At 46.1% G+C, this 22,302-nt stretch overlaps 1 protein-coding gene across 2 annotated transcripts; it reads left to right on the forward strand.

Annotated features, from left to right (window-relative positions):
- The first annotated feature begins 787 nt into the window (after positions 1–787).
- On the forward strand, positions 788–21,960 carry FAM174B (family with sequence similarity 174 member B). 2 transcript variants are annotated; one of them, XM_055716788.1, is made up of 3 exons: positions 788–2,941; positions 11,103–11,234; positions 15,110–17,999. In XM_055716788.1, the coding sequence occupies exons 1-3, from the start codon at positions 2,661–2,663 to the stop codon at positions 15,117–15,119; spliced, it is 423 nt and encodes a 140-aa protein (XP_055572763.1). In that variant the 5' UTR covers positions 788–2,660; the 3' UTR covers positions 15,120–17,999. The 2 variants fall into 2 exon arrangements, with proteins under 2 accessions (XP_055572763.1, XP_055572764.1); XM_055716789.1 differs by lacking the exon at positions 15,110–17,999 and adding an exon at positions 18,012–21,960 and having other exon boundaries at positions 2,334–2,941.
- Positions 21,961–22,302: the final 342 nt, after the last annotated feature.

The raw sequence follows: 22,302 nt of genomic DNA on the forward strand, positions 1-22,302 counted from the left end.
TTCAGAGAGCTTCACGTGTGGCTCCAAGCACCACTGACATATAATCTCCACACCAGCCTCCTGAAACGCTCTGCCTTTGGTCACACCTGCATTTCTCTGACATCTTCCAATGGAAAAGACATGCAGGGTTCACGCCAGAGGTAAAAAGAGGTACAAATTATGGGATGCCCCGACTCTGCAGGTTCAATTTCCAAACAGAGTCACGCCTCTACCCCCACACTGCTGATCAGAACCTAACCGACTGCAAGGAATGCAATAAAAGGCATCCAAATCCTTAACCAACATCACAGAGAGGCTGGTTAAACCTGATTACGTTCAGACACAGGCAGAAGGCAGCATAAATAAGATCCTTAAAAGGCAGGGGACAGAGCAAGGGTACAAATTGAATCAATTACACTTTGCACAAGGGTAACACCTTCCTTTTCCTTCTCCTGCTGTGCAGCTTCTCACCTGAGCACCACAAATCCCAGTCGCATAAGCCTGCTTCTCAGGGGGATCAGAAACAAGCCTGAAGAATCTTGAGCTTTATAATTTCTAGACTGTTTGGAATATGTTTGACACCATACATACTGGTACAATTGCACCTTGTCAAATAGAGGAACTTTATAGTGAGAATAAATGTTAATTCCCTGTGCTGGCTTTCAGCCTAGATCTTAGTAGATTGAAATATCTGCCACAGGAATATCACCACCATCACCACCACCCCCCGCCCCGCCCCGCCCAAAGTAGCAAGAAAAGTCAAACAAAAGTGCCAGATCCAGCATCTACCGCTGCCCAGCTTATGCTAGTCAAGTAACAGATGTTTCAGGCTGTGCATTTCAGAGGAAATTACACTGATATGCTCATGCAATACAGCAAATCCTGCTGCAAATATTTGCAGAATATTTATTTCAGGAATAAGTCCAGCTCTATTAAAAAAATGGACGTGAAACAAAATTACTTGGCTTGCAAAGCCTACAGTGCCCCTTTGCCAGTCCAGCACCACGGCAGCAATGCCAAGATAAGACTAAAGATGATCGCAGGTGTAGGTCCAGCAATGTCCATTCTCCATGATTTTCAGAAGGATTTTGTGCTGCCCACCCGTCCTGTGTCATTCCATGGCAAAGCTGGCGGTACTCTGCTTTGAGCAAGCTTAGTAGCAGTCTTTGCCATTCGCTTCTCCTTGCCTGAGGAACACCAAAGGAATGGACATAAGGATCAGCGTGGGACATCGCCTAGTATCTACCCATCACTCCCGTCTACCAGCTGAGCACTTAAGGCAGAATCTCGGGTGGATTCACACCCAGGATTCCCATACGACAGCTGCGAATATTAGTTTTTGAGCGTAATGAGTGGTTTTGCCTAGGTATGTGCCCAGTGCATGGCACTGTGGAGCTTTGATTTCACACAGACAAGTAAAGGCTAGCGGGTGAGGTGGATTTGGACCCTAAGCTCTGTGACCAGCTGGAGGTGGTTCTTGCTTTGGAAGCCCCTTACACCTTTTCTTCATCCTATGGAGCAGCGCTGCACTGCAAGAGGAGTGGCAGGGTGCGGCCAAGTGAGATCTGATAAAGACGGAGCAGCAGCTGGCAAACATCTCAGAACAGGCAGGGCCAACATCAGGGTCAGTGTTTACAAATAATAAATCATGTGAGCAGGCTCACACCAATGTTTGGGAAAGAGTCTGCATCACCAGTTTGACCTCCTGCCCAGCTGGATTTTTTTTCTTTTTTCTCTGAACAGAAATAAACTGGGGCCCCATGTTGGAAACTGGGAAAGTGCACAAAAGCAAGCAATGAAATAAAGCTGGAACAATGACCAATTCAGACAGTGTAGGGGGCCTTCTGCACATCGTCCACGTCAAAATTTCCTAATCCCCAAGAACTTGCTGCAAAAAACACAGGATGCTTTTAGTACTGAGTGGGTGGCATTTGCTACAGCATCCCAATTGGCTAGGGAACTGGATGAACCAGGCATTATTTCACTGCCCCCTTTCCAACGGGACATTGCCAGCAGGAATACATCTCCGTAATCTTTTTCACAGTTTAGTCACACGTTCTTATAGATTATACCCTGGCACGCCAGCCCTGAAGCGCAGAGCCTAACAGGCAGGCTTCCCCCCTCTTCTGCTTCAACTTCGTTTCAGGGGCAACATGCCCCTCTCCCCAGCCACGATTATTTTGCAGCGGAAAATTATTCTGCGGCTCCCGCTGAACAGGACGAGCAGCAGCGAGCGGTGCCCGCAGCGGGGCGGCCCGGCCGCCCCCCGCCCCTCGCCCCCCGCCCGGCCGGGGATGCACAGCCGCGGCTGCGGCTGCCACGGATGTCAGATCCGTGAAGATTTTTAAGGTGTGAAAGATCAGTGCGAACACTAAGCTGGAAGCCAAGCCCAGGTGGCCAGCGGAAAGGGAAAATCAGCAGTAAATGTGACGGAGCGGCTCCGGCTCGGGGGAGCTCGGCTGGCTGGCAGCCTGTGACCGCTGCGCCGCTGGCCAGACGGGGCCTGCCGTCAGGAACGCTGCCGTTACCGGCGGGGGCGGCGGGACGGGGGCTCCGGCCGCCCTGCCCGAGTCCCGGCCGCGGGCCCCGGCGGCGGGAGGCGGCGCCTCTCGGGGGGGCGGGCCGGGCCGGCCGGCGCTGCCTTCCGGGGCTCGGCGCGGCGGCGGCCGGAGCCGGGCAGGATGCGCTCCGCCGGGCCGCTGCTGCTGCTCTCGGCCTGCCTGCTGCTGCCGCTGCTGCTGCCGGCCGCGCCCGGCGCCCGCGGCAGCCAGGAACCGCCGGCGGCGGGGAACGGCAGCCGCCTGCCAGCCGAGCCGGCCGGCGCGCCCGGCAACCACAGCGGGGCCCGGCTCAGCCCCGTGCCCGCGCTGCTGCGCGACCTCTCGGCGCTGAAGGCCGCCGTCATCGGGGCCTGCGCCCTCACGGCCGCGCTCATCGCCTGCCTCCTGCTCCGCGTCTTCAGGTACGGCCGCGCCGCGCCCGGCCCCGCCTGGCCCCCGGGGAGGGGGGGGCGGCCCGGCTCGGGGGGCCCGGCCGCGGGGCCTGTCCCCGGGCGGCGGGCGCTAAGCCCCGAAGCGCGGCCGCCCGGAGCCCGGCGCCCGTTAGCGGCCCGTGTGAGGCTTGCCTTCGGGCACGGCTGTGTGAGCGCCCCGTGGGACAGCCGGGGGGGCGCCGCCGGCCTCGCAGCTCTGCGCCTTCCTCCCCTTCTGCGGGAAGACGGGGCGGGAGCCGGGCGGGAAGCGGCTCCCCGGAGGTGCGGGGCGGCGGCGCGGCCGTGAGGCGCCGTACGCCCGTGGGGGGCTGGTGTGAGGGCGGCGGGTCACTGGGACGGGGGGACGGGGGCCGCGGTGCCGTCCGCGGGGCTGCGTGAAGCCGCTCGGGGCAGCGGCCCCGGCGGGCCCTGCTGGGCCTGGAGAGGCCCCGTCCAGCCTGGGCCGTGCATCCTGCGCGCCCGTGGGCTGCCGCGGTGCCGCCGCTGTAGTAACTTGTGCTAAGTGGAAAACCCAAATCTTTCTTTTCCTTCTAATGAAGCTTGTGCAGATAGGCTTGAGGTGTTCAGCTTAGCCGAAAGTAGATGTTGATTTAGACCACGGCCCTGGCGTGTTACCAAGCTCCCCGATGTTTCGTTGGGGTAGATTGCCGATGGATGCAAGCTCCTGCTCCCGGCACAGAAGGAAAGAATCCCCCAGTTGCTCACAGAGCCAGGAGGGATGCTGGCGAACAAGCAGCAAGAAGCTGGGAAGAAGTTTGCATCTTCTTGGTGCTCATATCTCATCCACTTAGCGTGGCATAACCGGTGCGGGCCAGGTCATTCACTGCGCTGCACGCTGCTGGAGTGGGTTGGTGCAGGCACATGCTTGAGTTGTCCAGGCAGCCCTTGAAACTCATATAATGTCTCCTGCTGTGAGGAACGCGAGCAAATTAAACTCGATCCCTTTAGAAGGCCAGTCTTCCTCTTGGCTTGTTGCCGGAGCAGAAGAAAAGCAAATATTAAAGCTCCATTTGGCCGCTCTTGGTGTTAATTGTTATTTTTCTCAGGGTTGTGGCAAGAGTCCCATGGTGCACTAGAGGCTGTCCCTGACTCGCGCAGTCTACAAGTGAAAAATTGTTGCCTGTTTGTGCCCGGCTTTGCCGGGAGGATTGCAAGCTTTCAGTAGTTGACAGTCATCTGACTTGTAGGTAGGGGCAGCAGGAAAGAGCTGGGAGAGCGGAGCAGCAGGCTCTTGGCAGCAGGCAGGAGGTGAGCACCGTGTCTCAGGTGACAGAAGTAGTTGAACAAGTGGAGTTGGCAAATTCTTCCTTGTTCTGTCTTCAAGCAGTTCCTTTGTATATACATGATGGCTGCAGCTGAATGCTCTGCTTCTCCTGTTTCTGAATTAATTCTGTGTAGGAAGGGCAGTGTTCACAGCGGTGGTATTATAAAGTATGGTCTTAAAGGCCAAAATGATATGAACTGATATTTTCTAAAGAAATTGACATTTAACTAAATTCTTCTTAAGTGTTGCAGCAGCTGGCAACAGACAATGTAAACAAATTTGCTCATTAAAGTGAGGTGGTTTGGGAGAACCCAGTAAAATACTGAAGAGAATTTTTTTAATCAATATGACTGCTTTGCAGTTTATAAAGTTGTCATGGAGAAACACAGCAAAATTGGTAGTAAGTATATGATCTAGAACTAGGAGTCTGTAAGGGCAGAATGAAAAGCTTAAGTTTCTACTCCTAGTTCTCTCTGAACTTGAAGAGTTTGTTTCCTTTGCCTCAGTTTCTTCTGGGTATAAAGTGAGACCTTGTGTCAAGGAGACCTGGTGTAAAGCTGAACATTTCTAGCCAAAGAAAGCAAACTGATAGCCTTCAAAAACCTTTCCCTATACCATAGTCGGCAAAAGCAGGTCCAGGTTAGTGTCACCTTGGAAATGATGGATTAATTCTCCCATGCCAAAGTTCTTGTTATGCAACTGATCAGAATTAATGCAGCATTAAAGATATGTAAAAAACCACAGCACTCTCTGAGATCTCATATATCTTTAATAGAACCTGCAAGGAGAACGAAGCTTTTGGCTTCTGAGTACATTTCTTTATCTGACAGAGCAATTGTTTGTAAACAGTTACCCCAGTTGCAAATAAGACAAGAATAGCAACAGGTATGTTTGTCCAGTGTCACACTTGTAGCTGGCAGCATAGATGGGAGGAGATTCTGTTGCAGAAGAGATAAGGGATTTGCCCTCAAATGTAAAGCTTTTTTTCCCATCAGAGTAAGAGCTTTGTTCATACTTAGTCAAAAACATAGTGATTTTTTTTTTCTGAAGTGTCATGGATTCCTATTAAAGAGATTTTGCTGAAATCCAATCTTTGATTAAACTTTCACTGTGAAATTGCTTTGGGTTGCTGGAAGTAAATTATCCTGTTAGATATGGGTTGCAGAGATGAAATGAACTAGTGAGTGGCCAGATATTCTTGTCACAGGCATTGGATTTATTTTTTTTATACATCTCATTTTAATATATTTTAATGTATATATTATTTTCCCCTTTTTGTTGAGCCAGGGTAGATATATTTCTCCAGCTTTCTAGCTCTGTTCTCAAGACAATGCTCAGAGATTTCTCTTCGTTCCATTTGGGAACGTTATGTTCTGGGTTCATCTGATGGACCTGTGATTCAGAATGTGGTATCACCCAGTGGTTTGAATTTCCTTTCCCTCTGTGGCTACTAGGGACTAGGAGGGTCAGCCAAGACTGATACTCGTCTGCATGTGGCAAGGCCTCGTTTGCTATAGCTTTTTTTTCTTCTTTTTTCTTTTCTTTCTCTTTGGCTCAGTTCTGGGCTTGCTTTCTTTCATTCCTATACCCCTGTGTACTACATGCTCCCAAACCAAAAAGATTTCCACAACAGACTAAGTTTCGTATTACTCTCAAATGGTTGGGTAGGTTGCATTACCAAGAAACACAGTGTCTTGCAACAGCTTATGAACCGTTCATGGGGCTAAATTCCCTCTTTGATCTGTGTTATGGATTTTGCCTTTTTACCCCCATGCTCTGCCCTGTTTCTCTCTCCTGGTGCAGCTCAGTTCATTTCATCACAATGCAGTTGCGATCAATTCCCAAGAAACGTGATTTCTCAGATGTGCCTGTCTGTGCTGGTAGACCATATGCCTTCTAGGGGAACTGGATAAGTTATTTCTGCTCAAATGGGCCAGCTGAAACCCAAAGCTTTAGTTGCAGAAAACAGTGTGCTGTGTTTGCTACATGTCTTGACCTGCCCTTGAATGAACAGAACACAGGCTGGGAAAGGCTGCTATTTATCTAGATTTTTAGAGAGAAGCTACCTGCTTATTTTGTAACTCATTGCTTTGTAATGCTGCTTGTTGTTCAGTTTTGATTTCTTCCTCAAATACCACTTTAAGCCTAGTTTTCCAGTAGATGCAGAACTGGTATAAATTACCGAGATTGAGGAGAGAGGTTCAAGCATATGATCGTAGGATACAAGACCCTTTGTTCTATGAGCTGGGCAATTGCTCTGGGCCATCTGAGGTTTAACCCCAGAGAATCTGACTGATTTAAATTAATTGTATTATAACCAGTTTGAATACTCCAGCAAAGACAAGACCTCTGCCAGGAACAGGAAAGAAAAACTCACTGTTAAAATGACCCTAAATGGAGAAGAAAAAGAAAACCAACAAAACTAACCTCAAAACATGTATTTGTGACCCACGTTGAAAGCTTCATTTAAGCTGCATTTAGGTTAGTTAGGGCCACAGAGAATGACAAACGGGACACTTGTCCTAGGTCTCGGAGGTCCTGTCTTTGGGAGGACAGTATTGTCTTGATGTGAATGTGGCAGAAATTGGCAGAAGGAAGGAAGAGGGGATTGCTGTCTGATGCTGTCTTGGACTCTTTACAGCTCTGATGTGAATGGTCGCAGCAGAGGATGAATGCTGTTTCTTCTTGTAGGATTCACTACCTTGAGTTTGGGTAGATCGTAAAAGTTTCTGTAGCTCTGCCCTATAAAACAAGGATACTTCTCGAGCAGGTCTCAGACGATACTGGTCTGACTGTGCTGTAATGTTTGGAAGTACATGCTGGCACTGGTACTGACTACCAGATGTGAGTGGCTATATTTTAATTACTTACAGACATCACTGCTTCATTGAACCACAACAATATCCCATTTAGGTGTTCCTGAAGTTATTCCCAGTAGCAGTCTCTGATCCATCCCTTCTGTTAGCAGCGCAGTTAAGCAAGGGGACACTTCTGCTCTCTGTGGCTGCATATATTCCATCTTAAGGACTTGATTGTTAGGGAACACAGCACCTTCGGTTTGCCACAACAAAATGTATATCCAGAAAATACGTGAGGACTTAGCTTCGTGGTTTAACTTCGTTGCATGCAGCACCATCCAGAGAGCAGAAATGCCCAGACAGATCAACAGTAGTGAAATATCACTGATCTAATTCATCAGCTGGTAGGAAGCCTGGAGTTTTCACAGGTTTATATTTTCATAATTTTTTTAAACAGTAAATAAACCGGTCCCAATCCATTCCAAATGTAACATTGCTGCAGTTCTAGGGTGAAGATTGTAGCTGGCTTGATCAGACTTGCAGTAAGCACTCTGCTAAGGAGTAGGGGTTTTTTTGCTTTTCTTTTTTTTCCAGGGGGTGGTCCCCTCCCTCTGCATTTCTGGCAGGAAGTGTTAATGCTAGATAAGAAATGCAGAGACCTCGCTCTCTGGGTCAAGAAAAGCATTGTCTTTGAATATCAGGGTTGTTGACTAAAATAGATCAGAGGCGTAAATAACATAATGAACTAGTGAGTTGACTTGAGCATTTACTTTGCCACATGATGCCTCAGAAAGGAGGATGAAGCGCTGCATATGACTGGTGCTTGATCAAAATAGCTCCCGGTCAAAATACAGAGACACACAGTCCGTGCTCTGCTCCAGCCCATCTCTGTATGTTGTCCCTCCTCGCACTGTGCAGCATGGTGGAGGGAGTACATCTGATTCCTGATGGACCAGACCCTGGTGTGGTGCACAGTGCTGCAGTCATTCAAGCCCAAGGGCAATGCCAGTGTGCAAACATCACTTCATCAGTTAACTTTGTTGTGCTGTTAACACCAGGGAGCTGGTTTTGGTGGGAGCAGCACTGGGTCTGAAGTGAAAGGTTGATAGCCCTGGCTGCAGTTAATTGATTTTTTCCGCACCCCCCCCCCTTCTCATGGTGATTCCATACAAGACCTGTAGCATCCCTTCTAATTACGGGGCAGGGAGTGGCTGAAGTCAGACAGCAGAAGCAATGTGATTTTTTTAAGTGGAAGACAGTTTTCTGCACTGAAATACCTAGTTCCACTTCTGCCTTGGGTAAACCACTTGGAGAGTGTTTCAGCTTGTTGCTAACCGCAGCTTCCAGCGCGCTTCTTGTTTGCTTTAAAAAAACCTGCACAAAATGGATATGGCTGGAAAGGAGATCCTCTCTTTGCCCATGAGGGCTAATGTGTCCTGATCCTACCCAGGAGGTCTCCAAAGTTCATGAAACATTTGTATGCTGTAGTTCCTGCTCTGCACTACTCCGCTGACTCTGCTGTCTGCAAACAAAAGATACTGCCTGGTCCCATCCGCTGGATAAAGTGCTTTTCCTTTTGTGTTGTCGTCACTGATGATCACTGATGATTACAGGGATCCTACTGAGGTTTGGGAGTTTTAATGTGCAGTGGTTTCCTGACAGACAGGCTTGTTTTGCATTCATGTAGGGACACTCCCAAAGCTTTCCTTTAAAGTTAGCTTTGGTAATTCTAGTATTTACGATGTTTAGGGGAGTTGTTCAAATGAGTGTGTGAGAAAACAGACCACTGAAAAGTACAGATTAATGACAAATTAGCTAGGTAATGGGATGTAGAATTAGTTGAGGAAGAAGAGGCAAGGAAAGACTCTTTTGCCTTGCCAATGGCAAACAACTGATTGCAGTGGCTTAGCCAAAAACCAGCAGCAAAATGAGCTTCCTCCCTTTTCTAAATGAGCACTATGGTTAAGTGAGCGTTGTGGAGGACTAATAGATCACTGTGCAAAGAGTTCTGCTCCAGGTCCTCTTTAAAGTGTAGCCCAAATTGACTAATTAATGGCTGGAGGCTAAAGGGTTCTAGTTTTCCATTTCTAAAAATACCTATTCTGCAGTAATTGCTTCGAACACTTTTAATATTAACTGTGTGGTAAGATGAACTACATAGAATAAGTTATGCTTTCTAATGGAGGGAATGAGGGACGATGTCTCTCAATAAAGTGGGCCTGTTACGCAGGTAGGGTCTTAAATGGGTGAACCCATGGAAAGCCCCTGCAGACTGTACGTGTAAGGCAGAGTGGTAAGGCTGTGCTTGGTTTGTTCTGACAGGTAGACACAGGTTAGTTTTGGTCTATGTTTAGGCTTCACGGTGTGTGTAAATGTTTCTTGTAAAATCAATGCATTACTTGTAAGATGAGACCTCCCTGCATCAGTTTGCTGCTAGGTCTTGGCTGAGAAGCAGAATAATACGGAGAAGTGTTTTCAAAATGATTTTCAAGTGTTTGGGTTAAGAGTCCTACTGTATTGGATATAAAATTGCTTGTTTCAACAACAGCAGTAATAGAACAAACCACCCTGTGCTCTACGTGACACAGCGGCACAGATTGCTATAAAGATTAGACTACAGGAGATGACTTCTCGCTTCTGATGCAACCTTAGCCTTCAGAACAGGGAGGGAGTGCAGACAGCTCCATCCCAAGGGCTGGAACCTGTTCGTTTGGCCTTGGACTACTGCCCAAAAGCAATGCTAGGCAGAGACACAGACTTCCACATCGCAGCTGTTCACTGGTTTACATTTCCTTTACTTTAAGCTTAGAAGGGACAGTTGCAGTGGAGATGCAAACACAGGATTTGAGTCCTAGTCACTCCGTAATGCTCGTACCTCAGTTCTTGCTGCTGCGTAGCTCTTGGAAAGGCATCTGTTCTTGATGCAGAAATGGGAATGTTGAATCTGGCACACCTTGCGTGACGTGCTGGGGCAGGACTCCTTCATGGTGAAAGTGTACTCATGACGTGCTGTCTGCTCAGAGCGGTAGTTGTGATTACCAAAAGTTAGGGCTGCTTGCTTGCACCTGCACCAGCTCCCTTCTCGTGCTTGGCAGTTGCCAGTTTTATTTTATAAAAGGTGAAGGGGAAAATTCTGCAGTTTGTTAACCAAAAACATCCACTTTTCTCCCTGAAGGCTAACCGTACACATCACCACCTTCTTTAATGTATAATCACAAAACTGGATTAATGCATGAGCAGTGTGAGCCTCCTAATATGCATGAAAGGAGTAGGTGAAATAAGAACTCACACAATTCAAGCTAGAGGCAGAGAATTAGTTGAAAAGCCATGCACCAAATGTTTGTTAATTGAAAGTAAGTGTTAGAAAATAGATCTCTCAAAACCATGGGACTTGCACGTGCTTGAGCATCTCCATTTAGAAAGGAAAGTAAGGCTGGCCTTTATAGGAGGAGAGGTGGTAGGTACAGTTAGCTTTGAATGATAGTTGATTATTTTTCATAGCACTTACGCAGCATAAAGCATGAAACTTCTCAGACAAGGCTCAGGGTTGTTGCTCTGGGCGTCCTGAGCTTGGCCTGATTGCAAGGGAAGAGAGCAGGCTATTTGTACCCAGACATCACCATCCCTTTGCTCCTAATCCTGCCCAGAATATTCCCTTGTCTCAGCAGGGCTTAACCTGGCCTTTCCCATCTAAACGTGTTCACTAAACCATTGGCTGCCTCGGCTATTTAAGCCCGTGTCTCACTTATTGAGTGTGGCAGCAGGAGGATGCAGTGGGCTGCTGCGCTTGTATGCCTTCCTGGATGCCAGAGATCTCTGGTTTGTCAGGGGCTGAAATACTGACGTTGATCTGGATTGCAGTTGATGAGAAACTGTGCTCTACACTGATGGGCACAAACGGTGGCCTTGGAAAGGCAGCGGGAGGGAACAGAGGCTGGCTCTGTGGCCCGCGTGCCTGGGGAGGTCTGAATTAAACAGGGCAGCAATTCAGTGTTGGTGGGAACAGCTTCAGCCTCTCCAAAGGGTACTGTACAAAAATGGTCCTTCCCTTCCCACCTCTGTGTTTCAGGTCTGGCAAGAGGATTAAGAAAACCAGGAAGTACGACATAATCACTACTCCAGCCGAGCGGGTAGAAATGGCTCCTCTGAATGAAGAAGACGATGAGGATGAAGACTCAACAGTGTTTGATGTGAAATACAGGTACTGCTGCGAGCCCGTCTGGTTAGGCTTGCTCACTGAGCTCTTGTTAGTGAAGACAGCTCTTTTATTCTCTGCTGGGCCAACTTGGCAGAGATAAGGCAGTCACAGTCTCTCTTTCACTTTGCCCAAGCATTATCACTTTCCTTTACAGCTCCTCTGCCTGCTCTCAGCACATGTTGCGCTCTACTCGCCCGCTCTTGTAATAACCATGTCACTACCCCTAGGCTGTCTGCCTTCCTCTTTCCTCTGCAGAGCAGCACAACGGGATGCACGTGCCCCAAGTAGCTAACAAGGTTTAACAGACTGAACTTCCCCCCTTGGGCAGCTGTTGGTAGTCGTTCCTGTGCGCTCTCAGTGCCTACGCACACACTGCACGGAGGGCTGTGGATCAAGGGCTGCTTTCCCAGGTGCTGCCGTTGCCGTGAGCCTGGGAGGGAAATGATGGCAAATCTCCACCAACCTCTGGGTTTGTACCAGAGTGCTCTCATGTTGTTCTGTGACAAAGAGAGGACTGTGGTCCCCCGCTGATGATGTTAGCAGTTATCCCTTAGCAACAATCTTTCCTTAAATGTGTTTGCCTTTTTGAGATAGAAGTGGTGTGACAACTCAAAACTTTTGGTGCTTATTCTGGGCCTGAGATTTATAGCAACCACTCAGCATGTAAAGATGCTGCGTGTTGATTTATGGCATCAGGGTATCTGCATCTCTTATTTTTATTTGCATCAAGCCATCCACAGCATTGAAGTTGCATTCTCATCCAAATAAGGACTACTCTAAAATCTGTCTCACTTTGGCTGAAATAAGCTCTCCTAATTATAAAACCGCAGATCTTGACAACTCCTAACGGGAGGTTTCACAGACTTTACTAAAGTTGCCCGTCTCCTAAATTTGGAAAGGGGGAACAACACATTTGCCTTAAGCACATGTGTGCCAGCATCTAAAACACGTACCACCACACACTCTGCTGCTCTTTTTCAAAATAACTGCATTAGTTCCATTAGTTCTCTATAAAAGTCAGGCAATAGTTGGAATAGTTGGAAGCCGTGGAACAACGAAGGAGTTGTGCCTTTATGTGTAAATAATTAGTTCTTGAATTGGAAGACTCCTGCGTTTGCACTAATAATTTCAACTCATGCAATTTTTACTTGGGGACCCAGCTTTGTTAAACCCAGAGCGCAGAGATCTCTGTCTCACCGTGGCCTATTTTAAAAGTCCCTGTCTCCTGCTCCTCTTCCTCTTAACCGAGTGCTTTCTCTGTGAACTTTAGGTAGCAGGATCAGAGGGGTTTTCCAAAGAGTGAGAACAGAAGACTCTCAGTCACAGCAGTGCTTCAGGATAAGATGTCTAATAGTAAAATACTAGATAAACAAAGGAGAGAGCTTGCTGGAAACCATCTGACTCAGGAGAGCTGTGGTAGTGTTACTTGATGTTGCTTCTCTGGAGCACACACTGTGCTGATGCTTTCACAAAAGTTACTCGGTCTTCATGGATTCCTTACAATTCCATTACAAATGGCTCTTCAACTCCTGTGATGCTCTGTTTGGGGGCTGTAGGGGTTTTTGCTTCTTAGCCAGCCAGTCCTCTGTTCAGTTGTGGGAATTCCTCCTTTCGGCCACAGTGCAACAGCTATTAAATTCCACATTTTCTGAAGTCCTTGATGTTTCAGACATACGTTTGTTTAGCCCAGACAGAGCTACCCAAGTTTAGAAGGGGAGATCATCTTACAGACAGCCCCTTAGCAGTACTGATTTTGGGAAGGCTGCTTTGAGGATACATGTGCTGTAAAAGGTATGAAGTGCTCTGGTTCCTTTGTGTGACTTGGAGGCTACATCCCCAAACAGTTCCTGTCTTCTGTCACCAGTAAAGATACTTGGCAAATTTGAATTGCTGAGTTTGACCATTGACATCCCCATTAAACCAATCAGGAGTTCTTCACGGGTGTTTGTGTTCATATGGGAAGAAAGGGCTAGAGCTGCAGAAAGGCCATCTCAGATGTGCCCACAGTAAGTCAGTGAACTAACTTCTACCAGGTCTTCTGTTGGGGTTCCTTCCCTGGCACGGCCCCCCCCCGCCTCCGCCATTCCCCAGAACTGGCATTCAGGGAATAGTTGTCTTGTGCTGTCTAAGGTTCCCTTTCTTTTTTGCAGCTGAGCGCAGATTCCAGGAACACACAGGGTAGGGAGAGGTAACTGTATCCCTCTCTGTGGTTAATGGGAGTCATTAATACATGCAGATAGCTACACCACTGGAGGGGTAGGTTTGTTTTGGATATTCAGAAAGTGCCTGCAGTTTTAAAAGAGCCTTTGTTGATTGCTCAGTCAGGAAAACTACTTCCCTTCTCCATTATCTAAAAAAAAAAATAAAAAAATATTGTGCAGATGCATCAGGTGACCTTGCAGAGGTGTTGCTAGGGCTGATGCATAAAGAATGGGGTGATACTGCTATTTCGGCTTGTTAGCCAGCTCAAGCAACATGTTGTGAGGTGCAGAAACCTGGAAGCAATTGTGATGGGGACAGAGGAGTGACAAGTATCTCCTGGCAGCTACCTGTGAGCTATAATATTCCGCACTCTTTTGTTTATCTATTTATTTTTTATTTCAAATGAAGGTGCGTCCTTGCCAGCAGTCAGTATCAGTTGTAGGGCTGTTCAGCTTTATGCAAGCAGCCTCCCAGCAGCGGTGCTTCCTCAGCTTACAGCACGACAGACTTGTGTCCTGTCTGGGCTGCCAAGTCTTCACGAGCAGGTTTTGACCAGGTGCTGCTCTGGTGACTGTACCATTTCTGGGGTTGCTTTCAGAGAGGCTAAGTCTCATGCAACCCCGTGCTGCAGCACCATCCACTGGTGCAGTGCCGCGGTTCACAAGTCATTATTCTGATTTCCTTAATTCTTTATTTCTTTGCAACATGCTGGTACTGAAGCATATGCCTAGGGCTAGACTGCCCATTGTTCAGTATTGTAACACACATGCTGCCATTCTGCATCAGAAACCAACTTTCTGTAGCCTTTTGAACGCAGAATTTTCAAAGTCTCCCTGGCTTCTGAATATCACATGAAATTTGCTGGAATCTTTTGTTCGGTTCATTTTTGATTTAAAAGCTGTGAAACTATGGGGAAAATGGTCCATTCTCCATGAAGTGATAATTTGCAATGGTGTTTGCTCAGTGCTTTCCACTAGAAAGGCACCAAAAGCATTTTTAAAATACAGGCTTCTGAGAAAACAGGGGAATGGAGTGGAAAGGGAACTGGTTTTCCATAGAGCAGCGCAGTAGGGACGTGTTGGCTGTGATGGACTGTAAGCATTATCCAATTCAAGTGTTACATGTACTGTAAGACCATCCTGTGCTTTCAGATCTCTAGGGTTACCACCAGCATGGCAGTAGGGAGAAATCTGAAGAGCTGGCCTGAAGTGCCGTGACGTTAGGTACCTCCTGGCGTAATACCAAGTACATTACCCCAGTATTAACGTACTCGGATACACAGGTCATAAATAGAGTCTTGTTTTGAGTTTGTAGTGTAAGTCATTGCTGAGGATGATGTGGGTAGGCTCTGGGCTAGTTTGAGGTCCCCTCCGATTGTTGGAAGATCTGTACTGGCACTTGCCTCTGTGTTTGGGGGAGTAATTGAGATTCTGTGCTGTTTCCCCCACGTACTACAAACAACACTCTAATTAAAAGGCAGTTGGTGCCTAGCAGCAACAGGGGAGATGCGATGTATACCTCTCCAATTGTTCTCATGCAGTTAATTTTCTTTCCTTTAATGCTTTGTCCTTGTGTGTATTTGTTTCCAGTTTTACATAAGACATCGAAGAACAGCAGACTGTAAATTGGGCCATTGGATGAAGGTTGTGACTTTTATTTTTAATTTTTTTTTTCAGGAGGGATTAAGATTTTGGGGTCCTGGTAGATCCCCACCCCCTGCTTCCCCTGGGCAGTGGAGCAATGAGAAATAACCACCTTTCTCCTGTAAGGCAGACCAATGAGACCACTTCAAAATCTTAACCAAACAGTCCTTTCTGTGGATGCAAAAGCCACCCACTGCCTGCCTCAGAAGCGTGTGTGTGCCAGATTAGATACCCCCTTCGCGATCTCATTTCAGGAGCAGGGAAGCTGTTCTGTCAGTGGCTTCTCTAATCCTGCAAGCACAATTTGTGTGACAAGAGGCTGAAAGTATAAATCAAAGATTGTCACAGAGCAAAGATGCCAAATCGCTTAGACATTAACACCTCCTTGAAAAGCTTCATGGAAACCAGTTTTTTAATATGGAGGATGGTTTTCTGTATGTATTTACTCTGGTATTAAAAGAAGCATTTGGATAAGAACTTCAGGAATTGTTCTGAAATGATTATAGAGCTACACAAAGCAAACTGAACATGAAAAGGGCGTTTGTTTCTTGATAGCCAGTTCAGTCTGTGCTGCCGAAGGCTGAGAAGTGTCCCTGTCTGATTGATTTTTGGACCATATGAACTGTATTGGTCATTTTCCAGATGTCAGATATTTTTTCATTTTTTATGATGGGATTACGCTTGCTGCACATCTTGGAAAATGAATTAGTGGAAAACTAAATCCCATCCTCCAAGCGTGCTCTTTCTCATCCCACCAGTAGATCTTGATTTTAAGATTTCCCTCTGTTCTTTGCAGCTTTAATACTTTCTTTCAAGAAGGCAAGGGAAGGTTGCACAGGTTTCATCATCTTCTACTTGATGGAGCTAAGCCATGGATTCATCAGGCAGTTGGCACTGTGTGATACGCAAGAAGAGAGGACTGAAATAAAGTAGGTTACCGGCAAATGTCCCTGACAAACTGGTGTTAGCGTCCAACCCCCATCACAGAGCACTCTACTTATTTTGTGTAATAAGAGAAAAGAGATTAAAACAGCTGCAAAAAGAACCAGTTTCTGAAAAGGTAAATAAAATCGTTAGCTTATTAAGCTTATTAACTCTAGCATAGCTCGTTGGGGGATTTCTTGTCAGCTTCACTAGAAAATTAAAAACAAGTACTGAATAAATTCTGTGGCGCCTTGCACATGAGAGGCTTTGAAAGCACTTCAGTAATCTGGGGTATCAGCATTGTCTCCTCTCCCTGCTGACTTGCAGCTGTTGGAGGCAGTGCGTTCCGCTCGCTATGCTTGCTGAGCACAGCTGGGTGAGTTTCAGAACCATCCCTGCAGAGCATTTTGAGTCCAGGGTGATAGGTGCCACATGAGAGCCCAGAGTAGGGGAAGAACTTGGAATTTCAATGCCAGAGCTGGAATTGTCCCAGTCCCAGTGTCAGGCTCCTAAAAAATTGACAAAAGTAAGTTTTTCTTGGGGTGGATTGAAGTCTCCATCCCTTCTATCAGCTAAGTGAAATTCCTCAGTTTGTTTTCCGTGTGAATTGTCATTTTTCCTTCTAACAGCAGCAGCACCAGCAAAATGGAGAAGCAATTTAGGAATGCATCTTCCAAAGTGCTCTTGAAAGCAGAAAGATTTATGTGTAAGGAGTGATGGCAGGCAGAGGGAAGAGGACAGGAACATTTATTCAGCCTTCGTGGGACTAAAGGGCTTTTGAGAGCTTGCAGGATGTTTTGGAGGAAAGATGCACCATGTGTAAAGGCTGGATTCTGGACTCACCCCTTTTTCGGGTGCCAGTAGCCTTGAACTGTGTGGAAACCTCTTCATCACGGTTGCAGGGCTCAGCCTTGGATGTGCTCAAGCCTTTTGGGAGTCTGCAAAGTATGAGGGTTATGCTGTTGGTGTCTTCTCTTTGAATATGTCCTTTACAGATCCTGACTGTGTGCAGCTCTGAATGGAGCGTGGTATTGTCTGCTTGTTACAGCAAGGTGTTGACTCGCAGGGGAGCAGCTCTAATGGATTTTTTGCCAGCAAAAGCTGCAGGCCATTCTGCATGGTGCTAGGTGAATTGAGCTGGGGTTTGTAGCAGCTTGCTTTATTTTTTATTCCAGCAGGCTGCAGTGACAAGTTGTGTGTAAATGGAGGGGTATCATTTATCCTTATCTGAAGGGGGTACAAATCACTAAGAGAGTCAGCTACTTACTATAAATACAACAAATTGCCAAAGCTTTGGTGCTGCTGTTAAGGATTTCCCGTGGGTCCACAGCAGGGGAGGAAAGAGATGGTCAAAAGGTAATTTTTGTTTGGTGTTTGAAGGCCGGGTTCTTTCCTCATGTGGCTGTAACAGTTACAGAACACATCACATTGTTTGCTCATTCAGTCGATTATACACTGGCAGGGCAGTCCTATGGGGGAGGGCTCTCACCTCCTTTGTGGAGTGTAAGAAGTTCCTGTTAAGGTGGTTTTTTGAATCCTGAAGCAGTTAAAGCAGTAGGGTGTCAGGAGGAGAATCCATAGCAAGGAGGATTGCCCACCTGTGTTGGTTAGTAAGGAGCTGCGCTGGTGTGAAAAAAGCTGTGAGGTCCCACGATGCTGTTTCACGTGCAGTGAAGTAGCAGCAGCCCCTGCGCACGGTCCCTTCTCTGGTCTGCACAGTGGCTGGGCGCAGGATTTTTCAGCACCTGGGTTTTGTCTGATATAACTCTGCTTTTTTCTTCGCTTACTCTAGCTTCTCCTGGCATGGTGTTAACATCACATCAGTGCCCAATGTCACCACAGAAATCAGCTGCTGGAGGGAACTGATGGCAATCACAGTGAATAATGCTGCTTTTTGCTTTGTGGCTTTTTGGCTTTTTTTTTTTCCCCACTTTGCACATGGGTTGTCATCTCTGCCTGTAAGCTATTTAATTGCAAATCTACAGCTGTACTAATTCTTCCTGCTTTCCAGGTAAAGCAGCTCCGAGGAGCATTGGTGCCCTGCAAGATGTCATTCTGCTGTCGAGGGACCTGCTGAAGCCATAACTGTGAAAGGGGAGGCTTTCATCTCTGCAGCGTTACAACCAAACCAAGCCTCACCTCCTTGAGGTGCTGTTTGTACAGCAGGCTATGGATCTTCTGGCCAAAATGTCACCACTTGGTTCCCTGATTTCCTAACTGCTGCGTTGAAATGACCAGAGTTCCTCTTTGCAAACTCAGCTTTCTTCCTTTAGGAGGGCTATGGTGTCACTAAAGCATAACAAGATCCAGCTCTGTTACCGACTTGCAGCTCGTTATGGTCTAAATAAGTTTTGCAGAAGAAGACAAGGAAGATTGAACCAAGCTACCCCAAGGACTTACTTTTTGAAATCCACATACTTCACTCACTGTTAAAACTTTGGTCATTGTTAAACAGATCATGTGTTTGAAAAAATCAAGTGAATTTGATGGGCTTTACAGAAGTGACTTTAGGTGGTAAAAATGCAAGCCATGCTAAAATACCACACTGTGTGTTTAGTGTAGGATTTTTGGGGGGAGAGGGTGAGAGGTTGACTCATGTAGAAAATTTTCTTGACTTGCTACTGATACTTTTTTTTTTTTTTTTTTAAACTACAATTGCACTAAGCCTTCAGGATGAATTTCTCATTGTCCCAAGGAGCTCTGATCAGACCAACTTCAATAAATGAGACCACAGGGAAACAGGAAGAATCAGGCATGCCCGAAACTACAACAATCCTGGATTAAAGATGATATATTTTTGTAATTTTCTGCCCTTCCACAGGGAGTAAAAACAATGTTTTGTACTGTCCTGTGCTGACTGTAACTTGTCTACAATTCATCTATATTACCTTTTTTCTAAGCAAAATAAGTCTTCATGTGGAATGATTAGATTGCAGAAAGAACACCTCTTATTTTTCATGGAAGCTTCATTTAAGTGATGTTAATCTGTACCAAACTGGAAGTTTTCCCCTACCACCTGCTTGACAAATCCCATTTAACTCAAGGATGTGTTTTTAACCATCGCTCCCTGCTGTGCTTTGTGCTGCAGAGGTCAGAGCTGTGGGATGACACCATGAGAATTAGATTGCTACATCTGGGTGGATTGGCTTTAGGAGACCACAAGCATGCATGCTTTCCAGGCCATAGTCAGAAAGGGCAAACCTAACTGGTTTAGTTTCTTTTCTTTGTGGTTTTCCGTTGCAGCAACCACGGAGACAGTTCAGACTTTACTGTTTACTGCACCCCTTAACACCTTTTATTTTTGGTTTTTAAGCTGGCTGGAACCTTGCTTTTCTTGGGGAATGCATTTTCCAATTGTTTTTGGATTGTCCCACTGTTTGCATGACCCTCCACTAGCCTCCTGCAGTTACAACCCCTCAAGGAGACTGCAGAGTTTCTGGCAAAGCTCTGACCTTGCAGCAAGCTCCCAGTTTTGGGTTCCATTTTTTTTTTTTTTTTTGTGGGTTTTGTTTTTCTGGGTTTTTTGGTGGTTTGTTTTTTTTGGTTTAGGCCTGTTGGGATTTGAGGCTTGCTGAGAACACTGAACTGCTTTGTCATGGTACCACGACCTACACCAGTTCTGTACAAGTTCCCTTGGGCCCTGCAGTTAGTAAAAGGAGGTGAAGTGGAATTTTTTTTTTTCCTTCCCAGCAGCCTTGCACTTCCAAAAAAGCTCCCATACACAGCTTGCTTTTCCTAGCTGTGACTCAGCAAAGGCTTTGCGAACAGCCCACTCAGCCTGGCTGGAGAAAATCCCACAGCAGACTCTTGTGTTAATATTAGTCACCAAGGCAGTATAAAAATGCTGTGTTATTTTCATTCATGAAATGAGCTTGAGTCATTCCGTATTACTGTTACTAAGCAATATCTAACACGCCAACTGTGAGGTGAGGATGGGGCCGAGCAGGTTGTGGTCTGGCCGGTAGGAATGGCAGGGATCTATAGGTTGAACAATGCTGCAGGTTGAGATAAGATTGGGTCTCTTTCCCGGCTGCCTAAGTAAAACAGGTTTTAGACTTAGGCTGGCTGATTCTGAAGGAAATACTGCGTCTCTTCAGGACTAAAGTATTTTGAAAACTGGGAACTGAGCCTCTCAGGCAGACCTAGTCCTTCTGAAGTCAGAGAGGTGGCAATGCTGAGGAGGGAGAGAGGTTAGAAGCTGCTGTTTGCATTTGCAGAGGGCGATGGAGGTGGCAGCCCTGTGAGCAGATACCATGGCAACATGTGCATGTCCACTAATCTGCCAAACTCATTAAGCTGAGCATTAGGCACTCTGGATGAGTGGTGGAGAGAGAATGAAACCACCTCTTTGCACAAAAGAAAGGTGAGACCAAGTTACGTAGGAGAGAGATGAGAGGAAAAGGTGCGGAAAGGGCACTTCTTTCCAAGGGTGACTCAGTTATCGAAACCAGGAGTTATTTCTAACAACTGCAGGTCACTTGCTGAGCTAGGCTGGCAAAGGTCATCTGCTCCCCTTGCTTGTGGCTAAAAAATCCCACTATTTCCATAACGCGGTCAAATCTCAGTGGTGTCAGGGACGAGGTATTTACATTGAAGGTGGAGGTGCTCAACTGCCACTGGGATGCTCTGGCTCTTCAGGGATGTCCCAGCCTGTGTGCCATAAGCTAGAAAGTGCTTATAGGGAAGCAGCAGCTGCTTGGTGGAAATAAAAGGCCAACCTCACCAGTTGCTCATGGTCATGAAAATAATCCAAATGCTTTCATTGATACTCAATTGCTGTTGCAAATGTGAGGCGATGTTTACCTCTACAAAAGTTGCTGTATGTGATTTAAAGTGTCTGGTTAAATATTCTATAGCTATATTTAGTTAAGATTTTAAGAGCACTTGATGTGACTCATCTAATAGTGTATATATAAATATTTTTTTAATGGTAGGAATTAGTTTAAAACATAGTTTTAATAATTTGAACTGTTTGGTTCAGTTAGTTCTAGGCGTTCATTGGAAAAAGAAATAGCCATTAACCACTACATGAGTGTTTTACCTTAATGTTCTGTGTATTTTACACTGCAGATTTAATCTGGTTGTGACTGTAACGTGACTTAGTATCTGCTGCTATTTTGTGTTGCATAGTCAAACTTGCTTTGTTCAAGAGCATTTTTAAAGGCATATTATTTGTTACAGAAAATGAAAAGAGAAACATTATTACAGATGTCTGCCTGTGGCTCACTCACTGCTTACAAATCTACTGACTAGTAGCAGAGTCAAACAGAGCAAGCAAATTAGAGGCTTTCCTATTTGCGCATGCTGTGCTGTGGAGGAAAAACCCTGCACAGAACTGCAGCTTCTTTACTCCAGCCACAGCCCTGTCACTGGAGATTACATTTGAGAAGCCAGAAGTTGGTGTGCCATGTTTGCCTGCAGAATTAAATCGGAAGTACACAAATAGCTTTGTATTTGGTCTGCAGTTGGTTTTTTTTTTTTTTTTTTCCTTTTCTTTTTCTCCCTGGAAGCTGTGGAGAAGACCGCAAACACTTGTTTAGCACACTAACTTGTGCTATCCTAATGCTTGTCTTAAGCCCAAACTAACTTGTAGAAGTTTACAGGCACTAATGAGGCTTGAATACAGAAGCACTAATGCATTGGAACATTTTGTTCATGATTGTTCTCTCCAATTCACTGTACATGGTATAATCTCTGCAGGTGGCAGGCTATGGTTTTCATTAAGGGTTTTTTCTTCTGTCAGATTAGTTTCTGCTACTGCAGTTTTTATGTGAGGAGTTATCAGGACCACACATTTTGTCTTGTGCAACTGCTTGAACTTTTTTTTTTTTTTTTAAAAAACGTTTAAGGATTTGTCATGGTGACCAAAGCTTCTTTTTAAGAAAAAAACTGGTAAGATTAGTTTGAATGGACTTCTCATGTTTCAGTAGAAACTGCCATCATTAAACATGTTCTTGAAATCCCTCGTGTTGTGTTATGTTTAAGGAGGGAATGGGAAAGAGTCTGTTGCTTATTGAAGTTTGGTGAATTTGAGCATCTTGCGTGATCCCTCATTAGAGGGTTACAAGTCCCTTCATTCTCTGACCCCGAACCAGAGCCTGATAAGGGGGGAAACTGGTTTTAGCAGCATCATAGAAGAATATGTTTAATCACATGAAGTTCCCATCTGTGGTGAATGATTACAGACTCCAGTCTGTGCTCAACCAGAATCTTTTCATTGCTCAAGTGAACACCTTATATACTAACACAATGGCTAGTAGAGCCAGTCAGCTTTGGATTTGTGGCTTTGCAGATGACAGTGA

This window comes from Falco cherrug, chromosome 7 (genome assembly GCF_023634085.1).
Source record: "Falco cherrug isolate bFalChe1 chromosome 7, bFalChe1.pri, whole genome shotgun sequence".
NCBI classification, from domain to species: domain Eukaryota; kingdom Metazoa; phylum Chordata; class Aves; order Falconiformes; family Falconidae; genus Falco; species Falco cherrug.